This window comes from Oncorhynchus masou, chromosome 23 (assembly GCF_036934945.1).
Source record: "Oncorhynchus masou masou isolate Uvic2021 chromosome 23, UVic_Omas_1.1, whole genome shotgun sequence".
Classification (NCBI taxonomy): domain Eukaryota; kingdom Metazoa; phylum Chordata; class Actinopteri; order Salmoniformes; family Salmonidae; genus Oncorhynchus; species Oncorhynchus masou.
Window position 1 is genome coordinate 27,982,985 of NC_088234.1, and position 15,033 is coordinate 27,998,017.

At 40.5% G+C, this 15,033-nt stretch overlaps 1 protein-coding gene across 7 annotated transcripts in view; it reads right to left on the reverse strand.

Annotated features, from left to right (window-relative positions):
* Positions 1-622: 622 nt before the first annotated feature.
* LOC135510695 (neurexin-2-like) overlaps positions 623-15,033 on the reverse strand; it is a 977,907-nt gene continuing 963,496 nt past the window's right edge. For all 7 annotated transcript variants that reach the window (XM_064931818.1, XM_064931817.1, XM_064931819.1 and 4 more), the window contains one exon: positions 623-4,002. In XM_064931818.1, the coding sequence (XP_064787890.1) occupies positions 3,110-4,002 (893 nt within the window). In that variant the 3' untranslated portion in view covers positions 623-3,109. The remainder of the gene's footprint in view (positions 4,003-15,033) is intronic.

The window sequence follows — 15,033 nt, forward strand, 5'->3', positions numbered from 1 at the left end:
GAGACACTTCATCTTCCTCTAAGTCAAGTAACTCTTACCTGTGTCCTTGTGTCCCTTGCGCAGGTCTTGGTCAGATGGAATACTGTACCTCCAGGATTGTGAGAGCCAAGGGGATGTAGATGATTATCATCACTACCAGCGGAACATTCACCACTCTGGGGTTGGGAGCCAGATGTTCTTCATAGTGTGTGTGCTCATTATAAGGGAATATGGGGTTTCAGCCAGTTTACAGTCTGTGTGTAGGTTAGGAAGCAATGCGGCACCTTTATGGCCTCTTCCACTCGTCACTTACGCATCTTGGAAGGCAGGCAGGCTCCTTGTTATGTTGTTATGATGTTGGTGTATGTGTATAAATGGAGACCTGTGTGTGTGTCACACACAAACTCGTGTAATGACTTTTAAAAAGTGTGATGAGCAAATGCTGGAATAACACCATTCATATCTGGCCTCACTATTATCTATGATGCCGCAGCTAGACTACTCATGCAAGATGAACTAAGAGACACTTTGTTAAGTGTTATGTCGAGGTTAAAGTAGAAGTATTAACACCTTCCAGTCTGAAAAACAACAACACCTGCAATATATTTAACTGATTGAGACCAACAGACCACGCAACAAGAGGTAGAAGAAGTATATAACCAAGTGTATTCCCCTCTGTTAATGTACACATATTTAGAGTAATCTCACTGGAACACTTTACAATAACATTTAGAAAGAACAGGAAGATACTGGGAGGAGGATGGTTCTTTTTGCAATGGATTGAAAGAGAAACCGGACAAACCGAATGAGGAAAAAGGATGGGTGGGATGGAGCCATTCTCCAGACATGGCGGCCATTTTGACTTTAGCAGTTACAGAGAGATATAAAACAATAGAAAATAGAAAAGAGAGGATGGATGAGACCATGTGCGGTCTTCAGTTAAATGGTTACCTACAATCTGCCATTGTGAGAAAAGGGGATGAGGTATGGAGAGATGAAGGGATGAACGTGGGACAAGAATGGATTGAGATGGCAGTAGGAGGGATGGAGGAGAGGTTTAATGTTTGTAACCCAAATCACATTTGCTTAATTACCAAAAAATAACATATACATTTTAAATTTCCCAGAATTGATTATCTTTGTCATATTTTTTTTCTCCGAACAGGGATGGTAATAGGGAAAACACATTTTCTTAGTAATGGGATGAGAGATTCAAATATTTAGACATTTCACAAACTTTTTTTAAAGGTTTTTCTTTTCTTTTCATGGTACAGTTTTCTTTTTTAATAGAGTTGAGAAAATTGGAATACTAGAGTTCTTGTTGTACATCAGCAAGTGAACTTGCTGTTCGCCTTGTTCTGTGTTTTTTTCCATTTAACGTTTTTCACTGGGCTTGCCCTCATTGGCTGTCATCAGTCTTGACCAATGAGAGGCAAGAACGCAGATCCAAGGTAGCGTACGTTTTCCCCCCAACACTAAGGGGCGACAGTGGGACTCCAGCAAATTAATTCACAATTTCCATCAAATGTCTCTCATTTTTCAGGGAAAGAAACTAAAAAACAAAAACAGCAAACAAAAATACACCGCCCCACTCTTCCTTTTAATCTCCACCTTAGTGGGACTGCGTTTCCCACTGTCGTTGAATGTTGGTCATAGTGTGCATGATTAAGGGGATTGGTGGGGGATATCGGTCTCACGTCAAGTATCAATTGTCCATCATCTTCGTTATCTATCACCGAGTCCACTGATGCACGCGCATTAGAGTGCATTTCTCCTCTTATGACACACTCTCAGTTAGGTCCATAGCGGGTTTTTTTCTCTGAATGTCTATACATATATATATTTATATAGAACAAAGTCAGGTTGTCTGCTGGAGGTTGGTTTCTGGTTTGTGTGTGATAGGACTGTAACGACGTGAGCCACATCCTCTGCGGTAGTGGGCTCAGTAGGGGGAAATGCTGCGTGGAGCCCCCAAGACAAACACATTACGGATATCTGCTGGAGAACTGAAAGACGACCCAGGGTTTTGGCCTCAGTAGTTGTTTTGGCGGCTAAAACGTAATACGTAGCATCCGCTGGTTGCTTCAAGGTGTTGTCCTCACACGGGGTTTGCTAGTTATCATCGTCATTTTTTGTGTGTTTTCTCCACAGAAAGTTTCTTCGGAAATGACTACTACATGCTTGAAACATAGCAGAATAATGTTGCATCAGCTCCTCAGGACCATAGACAGGGACAGAAAAAGATGCTCACGAGTGAGAGAAGGAGGGAGAGAAAGAGGGAGAGACTTCACGAGAGACAAGTGAGGTGATGTTTGAATACTTAGATGAGGGAAGGAGGCAGATTTGACACCTAGTTTCTGTATGTTTGGCAGTATTTTGGTATTACTGTACTTGGCTAGCAGTGGGGTTTGAACTTCCAATACAAACCCATCTAGTAGATAGAATCAATACATTTATGATTTAATATGTTAGCTTTTTAGCTAATTAAACCAGACACTTAACCTCAAACACTGATGGTGGTTCTTCCTTCCCTGTGTCTCTCTATAGTCAATCACCATGCTTAACTCTGATTGTAGGCTATATACAATACAATACCCTTTAAATGGTGCTGGATTACCTAGTTTCGTTGTAGCATGAGCTCTGGGTATGGCTGTTGGCACAAAATTATATTGTATTGAACGGTTTGGCGGCCATTGTAGTCAAGACTTTGTCTGTTTGTGTTCTCAAAGAAAATGTTATGAGGCTAAGTGAGAAAGAATATTACTGTATTGAAGAAAAATACCTGGAATATTTTGAATAGTTGTGGCAAAAATTGGACTATGTGTCGGTTGGATTAAGACGTTTAAAACGTTTCTGTGCCAATCCCATCCTTTCTCCCTTTGCTTTAGGCTCTTAATGGGTTGAGGAGGAAAGCGAGGAGGTCATTTTGGCGGCAATGTAACCTATATACTAAAATAATTGAAACTCTGCCCACAAAGATTTTGCTAATTACTTTACAGTTGTCACTTCATATACTGCCTTACCTTTCTCCTTCCTTTCCCTCCATCTCTCCCCTCTCCTCTCTCCCCCTCCCTCCCTTCCTCTCTCTCTGTGCATCTCCTTTCGTCCTCTGTCTCTGGCTAGGCCGGTCTCAGACGTAGTACTCCTTGTCTTTGTTCTTCTTGTTCTTGGTGGTTGTCTTGGCTGTGCCCGGCTGTTTCTCCTTCACCAGGGTGCCGTTGCTCTGCGTGGCCGAGTTACTGATGTAGTTCCGGCTCTGGTCTACTTGGTAGGAGCCCTCGTCCCGGTTACGGTACTTATACATGGCGTAGAGCAGGATGAGGATGCAGAGGGCAGCGGCCGCCACGATGCCTACCACCATGCCCGTGGTGCTGCTGGACTCCCTGATTACCTCTACTGCGCCGGGAGGCCCTCCTCTCTCTGGGGAGGTGGGGTCTGGGGTGGGCACATGGGGGAAATTGGGAGGGTAGGTTACACCTGGGACGTGGCGGTGGCGGTCAGGGTCTGAGGAGGGGTTGGAGGGCGGCAGCAGCACCTGGTCCCGGGTGTTCATCTTGCCAGCGGGGTTTTTGCTGCTGCTGCCGCCGGGCTTGTTGAGCCTTGGGCCTAGCTGGTTGGGGTTGGCTGTGGGGGTGGAGGACAGAGGGGGGCGGTGGGAGTTGGGGGGCCGGTGGGAGAAGTGTCGGTCGTGGGGGTTATGGATGCCACTCTCGTTGGGGGGAGGGGGGAGGACTGTCCTGTCGGTGACGAGGGGGGAGTTTTTGTAATAGTCCTCGTCGTCCGACTCGGTCATCTCACCCGAGCCGTAGGCGGACACCTCGATGGGTCCCGCCTCCTCGCAGTCCTCCTGGTCCAGTGGGCAGGGGGGGCGACCGTTGGGCAGGGGGAGGGACTCTTTGGTCGTTTCGAGGAAGGGTAGGAGGGGCCGGTAGGTGGGGGGCGGGGGGATTACAGGGTAGCGGGTGACGATGGATGGGGGGTCTAGGGAGTCCACCGTTATTATGGGCAACACTAATTCACCTCCTAGGACAAGAAAGAGACAACGGAGGGAAAAGAGTGTTAGTGAAAAACAGAGCGCCCTCTCCAGACCAAAAAAGAAAAACAACAAAAGTTCAAATGAAAACAGCAACACCATTATTAGAACAGCACTAAAACCTGACATGAGGTCAGTTCTAAAGTTGAGTTAGTCTCTAGTCTTCTATTTAAAGAGTTAAGCTGACTAAACAGATGTACAATACATAGTATAAAGATAACAATACATTTTCTGACTCTCCTTACATCTCCCTTGCTCTAGACTGAACATGACTATACATATATGTTACTGTTGTCCATGGACAACATGTTCAAAAGACTAAACAACAGATCAACATCTACTAGATACAAGCTATCCTTTGCTGTCTGCCTGTCTATGCTGTTCTATTTCTACGCTAACTCTCAGTTTTCTTTGGGTTAAATAAGATAGCAAACCACGGAGTTCAGGTCACTTACATCAACAAATTGGCCGCATGATTTTTGCATGAAAAAAAAAATTACAAAAAGAAAGCTGTGTAAGATTGTTCTTGGATAGTGATAAACAACCCCCCCCCCCCCCCCCCCCCCCCGACACTCCCCCCCCCATTTATTTTTCTTGTTGTGTGTGTGTGAAAAATCTAATAATTCTCTAAATAATTCATTGTGTTTTTCAGTTTTCATAAAGAATGGCTCAAATCCTTTTCCGCCTTGGGGCATGGTGGGTTCCATGGCTCAGTTCTAATTAGCTGTAATCTGTATTCAAACCCCGAAGACCAGCTGGGGGAAACTGATGCCCCTAGTTTCTCCCCCTGAAACACAGTCTACAGATGTGGTTCTAACGCCCACCTCCCTCCCAGTAGATATGCTAAAACAAGGAACATTAAAATTCCTATTCCCTTCTACCAATTATCACCCGACACAGTTAACAATTTCTTAGATCTTTATGCCTTAGCCCCATTTGTCTATGCCTTTATATTCAGTGTTGGAGGGAATTGGATTATTTTGTGAACTACTTTTTTTTGTCCTTTGTAATATCATCACACCCACAGTTAATAAAACATTTGGGGTGTTTACAAGTCAGTACATTGCTTTAAAGATAGGACAAAATCATTCAGACAAGCATAAGAGTACCAATTGGAGACGTTAAACATAATGGGAAAATGTTAGCAGTACATAGCACAATATCAATGGCAAGTTTACATTCCCTCTTCAAAAAACAATTTGCTACCCTCTGCCGCATCCCATAATCTTGTTAAGGTCACAATCACAGAAACAATTTGCACAAATGTTAGGGGCAGTTTGAAAGATTATGACATTTCTATTTATGGACAATGATAAGGTTAGTCACAGAAATGTCCATAACATGAATCATACATATTCTTAACCCTGGCCCTTTTCTTGAGTTGATGAGGTAAATTTGTGTATCTAAACGGAATAGGGGTCGGATAAAGCGAGTGAGAGTGGAGTGGAGATTCTAGAAATGTGTATTGAGGGTATTCTGCGGTTGTATTTGTCATCCCCAGGCCAACATATCCCACAAGTGCTCAAGCCCCCTCCAAGCCCTCAAGCCCCATTTTTCCTGACAACCCCACAATAAGTAGGGCAAGGGACTTTCATAAGGGTTATAATGCAACTTTTACACAAAAACCTTTCAAAAGATCATCAACAATAATACACAGAGCAACAACAAGGTCTTTAAAGGGAGTAAAAACATGAATGCTGAGAAAGAGAAAGTTAGTCAGTATTCAACCTTAATAGAACCTCATAGGATCAAACCCATTCCCAACTCATACAACTCCTACTGCACAGTCAAAATGGCCATGTTACCGTGGCAACATTAGGGCGCCTACTTATGTGAGGATCTCTGTGTCTGAGGGTTGAGATTCACCTTGAAGAGTGTTGGCACACTTGAGGAACAAAGAAAAGTAAACAGAGAAAATGAACAAACCGCTAGCCCAAAATAAGATAGAACTACAGAATATTAGATGACTTGTCATACATATTCTGTAAATTCGTCCGATTCTGAGCATTGTTTTCTACTTTCCCATCTTCCTGTACTCTAGAGATATTTAGCTTCTATTCTGACTTGCTGGATAAGATAGACTTGCATCTATCTTTACCTCGCCATCTGTCTGTACGACTGAAATGGTGCCAGTGGAATACCTCGCTGTCCTCCTGCCTCTCTGTATGCAGTCTGACCCTCGCTGTCCTCCTGCCACTCTGTATGCAGTCTGCCCCTCGCTGTCCTCCTGCCTCTCTGTATGCAGCCTGCCCCTCGCTGTCCTCCTGCCTCTCTGTATGCAGCCTGCCCCTCGCTGTCCTCCTGCCTCTCTGTATGGAGTCTGCCCCTCGCTGTCCTCCTGCCTCTCTGTATGCAGTCTGCCCCTCGATGTCCTCTTTCCTCTCTGTATGCAGTCTGCCCCTCGCTGTCCTCCTGCCTCTCTGTATGGAGTCTGCCCCTCGCTGTCCTCCTGCCTCTCTGTATGCAGTCTGCCCCTCGCTGTCCTCCTGCCTCTCTGTATGCAGTCTTCCCCTCGCTGTCCTCCTGCCTCTCTGTATGCATTCTGCCCCTCGCTGTCCCCCTGCCTCTCTGTATGCTGTCTGCCCCTCGCTGTCCTCTTGCCTCTCTGTATGCAGTCTGACCCTCGCTGTCCTCCTGCCTCTCTGTATGCAGTCTGCCCCTCGCTGTCCTCCTGCATCTCTGTATGCATTCTGCCCCTCGCTGTCCTCCTGCATCTCTGTATGCAGTCTGCCCCTCGCTGTCCTCCTGCATCTCTGTATGCATTCTGCCCCTCGCTGTCCTCCTGCCTCTCTGTATGCATTCTGCCCCTCGCTGTGTTCCGCTACTGGGTGGCTCAGTCACAGGTGTCTGACACTGAGGGAGTGTTGTAAGAAAACCAAGAGCCGTTATGAAGCCGTCCAGTATCTGGTGGCCAGGGCTCAATGTGTGCCCTGTCGACAGGATGACACGAGGGTGATACGATGGTGAGCTGAGGTGAATGTTTGGTGTTTTCGCCACAATGTGGTTACATCGCTGGGGGAAAAAAACACCACTCTGTCTGAGTAATTGCTGAAGACTCTGTGTGAACCTGCTTCTAAGTAGTCATGATCATTAGGTGAATACAAGACTTTTAAAAAGAGTGGATTTGTTTATTACCGTTTGCATTGTTCTCAAATGTGTTGCATTCCTTTGGTTCTAATCATCATGAATTAGAAGGTGAAAGTGCAAACCATAACAACACTCTCTTCTGGCCACGTAATTCAGCTTTGTGCCATAAGCTTTGTCCTTGGTGCCGTACTTGGATGGGAAAAGTTACTGCTGACCACAAGGCCAAGGTTGGAGTAGCTGACGGTTTGTCAACCCTCAAACACAGACCCTCACAGGCATCTACACGCATGGCTGCACTCGTCTCGCTTGTCTCTTCACTGAGTGTGTATTTATCTCCACACAGTCCTATCAACACCTCTGGTATACCTCCCCTTCCCATGACTGTGCCCGTAAACTGCATATGCAGCTTCTGATTGGTCAGATGGCACCCACAGGTTTGCCACCATAGCCGAACCATTGGCTGGATGATGAATCAGCTGGTGAGAACAGACATGTTCAAACAGGTTTCAAACGCTCCGGTCATCATCACACTGAGAACTGCCAAGAACCCATAGAGGACCCATTGACGTGCCCTTCGTTTGGAAGACTGAAAATCCACTTGACTCGCTACTTTGTCAAATGATTTGACCTGTCGAGGGAATGAGCTTTTCCCATAGTTAGGTTAATCTGCCCGCGGCGTCACTCGTCTTTATGGCTCACCGTCTGTATAGCGCTAGAGGATGACTCACCTTGTTCAAACCAAAACTCAAAGTGGGTGTGTTTTTTCCCCTCAGAGCTAAAGACGGATACCGACGCATCAACGATGGATGCCAAACAAACACAGGGACTAAGTTGTTCTGCCGATCACGTTGGCTCGTCCTGAGCCACTTGGAACATTAACGGTCCAACGACCGTTCAGAGTTGATATGCTGCATGAAGAATGAGCTTTGATTACGCTGTGAAGAGATGAGAGCACACAACGGACACAAATGTTCGAGCCTAAATCATTCTCCATCTCCACAACGGTCAACTATACGGGACAATAATCCACTGAACAAAGACGACATTCTTGATTTAGTTCAAGGGAAACTCCAAACAAAAATTATATTTGGGTATTTTGTTGATTTAGCCCATTGTTGACATAGTCCCAAAATGTTTTGAATGTCAGGAATCAAGTTTTCAAGATATGTAACTTTCAAAAGGCATCATATGGGCCAAATTTCAGCATTTTGAAAGTGGCATATCTTGAAAACCTACTGTAGTGTGCGTTCAACAGTGAAAAGCATTCCACAGGTCATCGTTGAATATCCAGTCCACGCCGTGCTGTCCTATGATGAGGGAGGGCAATTCATTCCGACGTTGATTGACGAAGGTACGTTCACCACGTATGGTTGATAATAACGGATTGCTTTCCAGAGTGCTTTTCTACACAACACTTCTAGATGGGTTCCATGAACTCTCACTCGTGTTGGCTAGTTCGGCAGCCTACTGTTTCCAACTCAGAAGAGCGCTGTTTGAACACGGGCTGAGTCAACACAAGGAATATCAACCTTTCCTCTTTTCCTCTCATTATTGTTTCTCATCTTGGCCTTCATTTTTCTCTCACTCTATTCTTGTCCCTCTCAATCACTGTCAGTGTTCTCCTCTCTCTAACATATATACTGTCAGTGTGTTCTTATCTCTCTCTAATATATTTACTGTCAGTGTTCTCATCTCTCTCAAACATATTTACTGTCAGTGTTCTCATCTCTAACATATTTACTGTCAGTGTTTTCTCATCTCTCTCTCTAACATATTTACTGTTAGTGTTTTATCATCTCTCTCTACCATATTTACTGTCAGTGTTTTCTCATCTCTCTCTCTAACATATTTACTGTCAGTGTTTTCTCATCTCTCTCTAACGTACTCACTGTCAGTGTTTTCTCATCTCTCTCTCTAACATAGTTACTGTCAGTGTTTTCTCATCTCTCTCTGACATATTTACTGTCAGCGTTTTCTCATTTCTATCTAACATATTTCATTTAAAAAAATTATCATCTCTCCCTACAATAGGGTAGCCTAGTGGTTAGAGCATTGGACTAGTAACCAAGGGTGCAAGTTCAAATCCCCGAGCTGACAAGGTACATAATCTGTTGTTCTGCCCCTGAACAGGCAGTTAACCCACTGTTCCTAGGCTGTCATTGAAAATAAGAATTTGTTCTTAACTGACTTGACTACTAAAATATTTTTTTTCTCTCTAACATATTTAATTTTAAAAAATTCTCATCTCTCCCTACAATATACTGTCAGTGTGTTCTTATCTCTCTCTAATATATTTACTGTCAGTGTTCTCATCTCTCTCGAACATATTTACTGTCAGTGTTTTCATCTCTAACATATTTACTGTCAGTGTTTTCTCATCTCTCTCTAACATGTTTGCTGTCTGTTTTTTCTCATCTCTCTATAACATATTTCCTGTCAGTGTTTTATCATCTCTCTCTAACATATTTACTGTCAGTGTTTTCTCATCTCTCTCCAACATATATACTGTCAGTGTTTTCTTCAACATACACTGTCATGTTTTCATCTCTCTCAACCATCTCCAACATATATACTGTCAGTGTTTTTCTCATCTCTCTCTAACATATTTACTGTCAGTGTTTTATCATCTCTCTCTAACATATTTACTGTCAGTGTTTTATCATCTCTCTCTAACATATTTACTGTCAGTGTTTTCTCATCTCATCTCTAACTCTAAATACTGTCAGTGTTTTCTCATCTCTCTCTAACATATTTACTGTCAGTGTTTTCTCATCTCTCTCTTCATATTTACTGTCAGTGTTTTCTCATCTCTCTCTAACATATTTACTGTCAGTGTTTTCTCATCTCTCTCTCTAACATATTTACTGTCAGTGTTTTTCATCTCTCTCTAACGTACTCACTGTCAGTGTTTTCTAATCTCTCTCTGACATATTTACTGTCAGTGTTTTCTCATCTCTCTCTAACATATTTACTGTCAGTGTTTTCTCATCTCTCTCTAACATATTTACTGTCAGTGTTTTATCATCTCTCTCTAACATATTTACTGTCAGTGTTTTCTCATCTCTCTCTAACATATTTACTGTCAGTGTTTTCTCATCTCTCTCTAACATATTTACTGTCAGTGTTTTATCATCTCTCTCTAACATATTTACTGTCAGTGTTTTCTCATCTCTCTCTAACATATTTACTGTCAGTGTTTTCTCATCTCTCTCTAACATATTTACTGTCAGTGTTTTATCATCTCTAACATATTTACTGTCAGTGTTTTTCATCTCTCTCTAACATATTTACTGTCAGTGTTTTCTCATCTCTCTCTGACATATTTACTGTCAGTGTTTTCTCATCTCTCTCTAACATATTTACTGTCAGTGTTTTCTCATCTCTATATTTACTGTCAGTGTTTTCTCATCTCTCTCTAACATATTTACTGTCAGTGTTTTATCATCTCTCTATCATATTTACTGTCAGTGTTTCCTCATCTCTCTCTCTAACATATTTACTGTCAGTGTTTTCTCATCTATCTCTACCATAAATACTGTCAGTGTTTTCTCATTTCTCTATAAAGTACTCACTGTCAGTGTTTTATCATCTCTCTATCATATTTACTGTCAGTGTTTTCTCATCTCTCTCTCTAACATATTTACTGTCAGTGTTTTTCATCTCTCTCTAACGTACTCACTGTCAGTGTTTTCTCATCTCTCTCTGACATATTTACTGTCAGTGTTTTATCATCTCTCTCTAACATATTTACTGTCAGTGTTTTCTCATCTCTCTCTAACATATTTGCTGTCTGTTTTTTCTCATCTCTCTCTAACATATTTACTGTCAGTGTTTTATCATCTCTCTCTAACATATTTACTGTCAGTGTTTTCTCATCTCTCTCCAACATATATACTGTCAGTGTTTTCTCATCTCTCTCTAACATATTTACTGTCAGTGTTTTCTCATCTCTCTCAACCATATTTACTGTCAGTGTTTTATCATCTCTCTCTAACATATTTACTGTCAGTTTCTCATCTCTCTCATATTTACTGTCAGTGTTTTCTCATCTCTCTCTCTGTCAACATATATACTGTCAGTGTGTTCTCATCTCTCTCTAACATATTTACTGTCAGTGTTCTCATCTCCAACATATATACTGTCAGTGTGTTCTCATCTCTCTCTAACATATTTACTGTCAGTGTTCTCATCTCCAACATATATACTGTCAGTGTTTTCTCATCTCTCTCTAACATATTTACTGTCATTGTTTTCTCATCTCTCGCTAACATATTTACTATCAGCGTTTTCTCATCTCTCTCTAATGTCAGTGTTTTCTCATCTCTCTCTAACATATTTACTGTCAGTGTTTTCTCATCTCTCTCTAACATATTTACTGTCATTGTTTTCTCATCTCTCTCCAACATATTTACTGTCAGTGTTTTCTCATCTCTCTCTAACATATTTACTGTCAGTGTTTTCTCATCTCTCTCTAACATATATACTGTCAGTGTGTTCTCATCTCTCTCTAACATATTTACTGTCAGTGTTCTCATCTCTAACATATTTACTGTCAGTGTTTTCTCATCTCTCTCAAATATATTTACTGTCAGAGTTGTCTCATCTCCCTCTAACATATTTACTGTCAGTGTTTTCTCATCTCTCGCTAACATATTTACTGTCAGAGATGTCTCATCTCCCTCTAACATATTTACTGTCAGTGTTCTCATCTCTCTCTAACACATTTACTGTCAGTGTTTTCTCATCTCTCTCTAACATATTTACTGTCAGTGTTTTCTCATCTCTCTCTAACATATTTACTGTCATTGTTCTCATCTCTCTCCAACATATTTACTGTCAGTGTTTTCTCATCTCTCTCTAACACATTTACTGTCATTGTTCTCATCTCTCTCCAACATATTTACTGTCAGTGTTTTCTCATCTCTCTCTAACATATTTACTGTCAGTGTTCTCATCTCCAACATATATACTGTCAGTGTGTTCTCATCTCTCTCTAACATATTTACTGTCAGTGTTCTCATCTCCAACATATTTACTGTCAGTGTTTTCTCATCTCTCTCTAACATATTTACTGTCAGTGTTTTCTCATCTCTCTCTAACATATTTACTGTCAGTGTTTTCTCATCTCTCTCTAACATATTTACTGTCAGTGTTTTCTCATCTCTCATATATACAGTGTTTTCTCATCTCTCTAACATATTTACTGTCAGTGTTTTCTCATCTCTCTCTAACATATTTACTGTCAGTGTTTTCTCATCTCTCTCTAACATATTTACTGTCAGTGTTTTCATCTCTCTCTAACATATTTACTGTCAGTGTTTTCTCATCTCTCTCTAACATATTTACTGTCAGTGTTTTCTCATCTCTCTCTAACATATTTACTGTCAGTGTTTTCTCATCTCTAACATATTTACTGTCAGTGTTTTCTCTCTCTAACTCTCTGTCAACATATATTACTGTCAGTGTTTTCTCATCTCTCTCTAACATATTTACTGTCAGTGTTTTCATCTCTCTAACATATTTACTGTCAGTGTTTTCTCATCTCTCTCTAACATATTTACTGTCAGTGTTTTCTCATCTCTCTCTAACATATTTACTGTCAGTGTTTTCTCATCTCTCTCTAACATATTTACTGTCAGTGTTTTCATCATCTCTCTCTAACATATTTACTGTCAGTGTTTTCTCATCTCTCTAACATATTTACTGTCAGTGTTTTCTCATCTCTCTCTAACATATTTACTGTCAGTGTTTTCTCATCTCTCTAACTATTTACTGTCAGTGTTTTCTCATTCTAACATATTTACTGTCAGTGTTTTCTCATCTCTCTCTAACATATTTACTGTCAGTGTTTTCTCAACATCTCAGTGTTTTCTCTCTCTAACATATTTACTGTCAGTGTTTTCTCATCTCTCTCTAACATATTTACTGTCAGTGTTTTCTCATCTCTCTCTAACATATTTACTGTCAGTGTTTTCTCCTCTCTCTCTCTCTAACATATTTACTGTCAGTGTTTTCTCATCTCTCTCTAACATATTTACTGTCAGTGTTTTCTCATCTCTCTCTAACATATTTACTGTCAGTGTTTTCTCATCTCTCTCTAACATATTTACTGTCAGTGTTTTCTCATCTCTCTCTAACATATTTACTGTCAGTGTTTTCTCCTCTCTCTCTAACATATATACTGTCAGTGTTTTCTCATCTCTCTCTAACATATTTACTGTCAGTGTTTTCTCATCTCTCTCTAACATATTTACTGTCAGTGTTTTCTCATCTCTCTCTAACATATTTACTGTCAGTGTTTTCTCATCTCTCTCTAACATATTTACTGTCAGTGTTTTCTCATCTCTCTCTAACATATTTACTGTCAGTGTTTTCTCATCTCTCTCTAACATATATACTGTCAGTGTTTTCTCCTCTCTCTAACATATTTACTGTCAGTGTTTTCTCATCTCTCTCTAACATATATACTGTCAGTGTTTTCATCCTCTCTCTCTAACATATTTACATGTCTGTTTTTCTCTCATCTCTCTCTAACATATTTACTGTCAGTGTTTTCTCATCTCTCTCTAACATATTTACTGTCAGTGTTTTCTCATTTCTCTCTAACATATTTACTGTCAGTTTTTTTCTCATCTCTGCTCTGTGACATAATATACTGTCAGTGTTTTCTCATCTCTCTCTAACATATTTACTGTCAGTGTTTTATCATCTCTCTCTAACATATTTACTGTCAGTGTTTTATCATCTCTCTCTAATGTCAGTGTTTTATCATCTCTCTGTGACATATTTACTGTCAGTGTTTTCTCATCTCTCTCTAACACATTTACTGTCATTGTTCTCATCTCTCTCCAACATATTTACTGTCAGTGTTTTCTCATCTCTCTCTAACATATTTACTGTCAGTGTTTTCTCATCTCCAACATATTTACTGTCAACAACATATTTACTGTCAGTGTTTTCTCATCTCTCTCTAACATATTTACTGTCAGTGTTTTCTCATCTCTCTCTAACATATTTACTGTCAGTGTTTTCTCATCTCTCTAACATATTTACTGTCAGTGTTTTCTCCTCTCTCTCTAACATATATACTGTCAGTGTTTTCTCATCTCTCTCTAACATATTTACTGTCAGTGTTTTCTCATCTCTCTCTAACATATATTACTGTCAGTGTTTTCTCATCTCTCTCTAACATATTTACTGTCAGTGTTTTCTCATCTCTCTCTAACATATTTACTGTCAGTGTTTTCTCATCTCTCTCTAACATATTTACTGTCAGTGTTTTATCATCTCTCGCTAACATATTTACTATCAGCGTTTTCTCATCTCTCTCAAATATATTTACTGTCAGTGTTTTCTCATCTCTCCTTAACATTTTTACTGTCAATGTTTTATCTTCTCTCTCTACCATATATACTGTCAGTGTTTTCTCATCTCTCTCTAACATATTTACTGTCAGTGTTCTCATCTCTCTCTAACATATATAATGTCAGTGTTTTCTCATCTCTCTCTAACATATTTACTGTCAGTGTTCTCATCTCTAACATATTTACTGTCAGTGTTTTCTCATCTCTCTCTAACATATTTACTGTCAGCGTTTTCTCATCTCTCTCCAACATATTTACTGTCAGTGTTTTCTCATCTCTCTCTAACATATTTACTGTCAGTGTTTTCTCTCTCTCTAACATATTTACTGTCAGTGTTTTCTCATCTCTCTCTAATATATTTACTGTCAGTGTTTTATCATCTCTCTCTAACATATTTACTGTCAGTGTTTTCTCATCTCTCTCTAACATATTTACTGTCAGTGTTTTCTCATCTCTCTCTAACATATTTACTGTCAGTGTTTTCTCATCTCTCTCTAACATATTTACTGTCAGTGTTTTCTCATTTCTCTCTAACATATTTAATTTCAGTTTTTTCTCATCTCTGCCTTC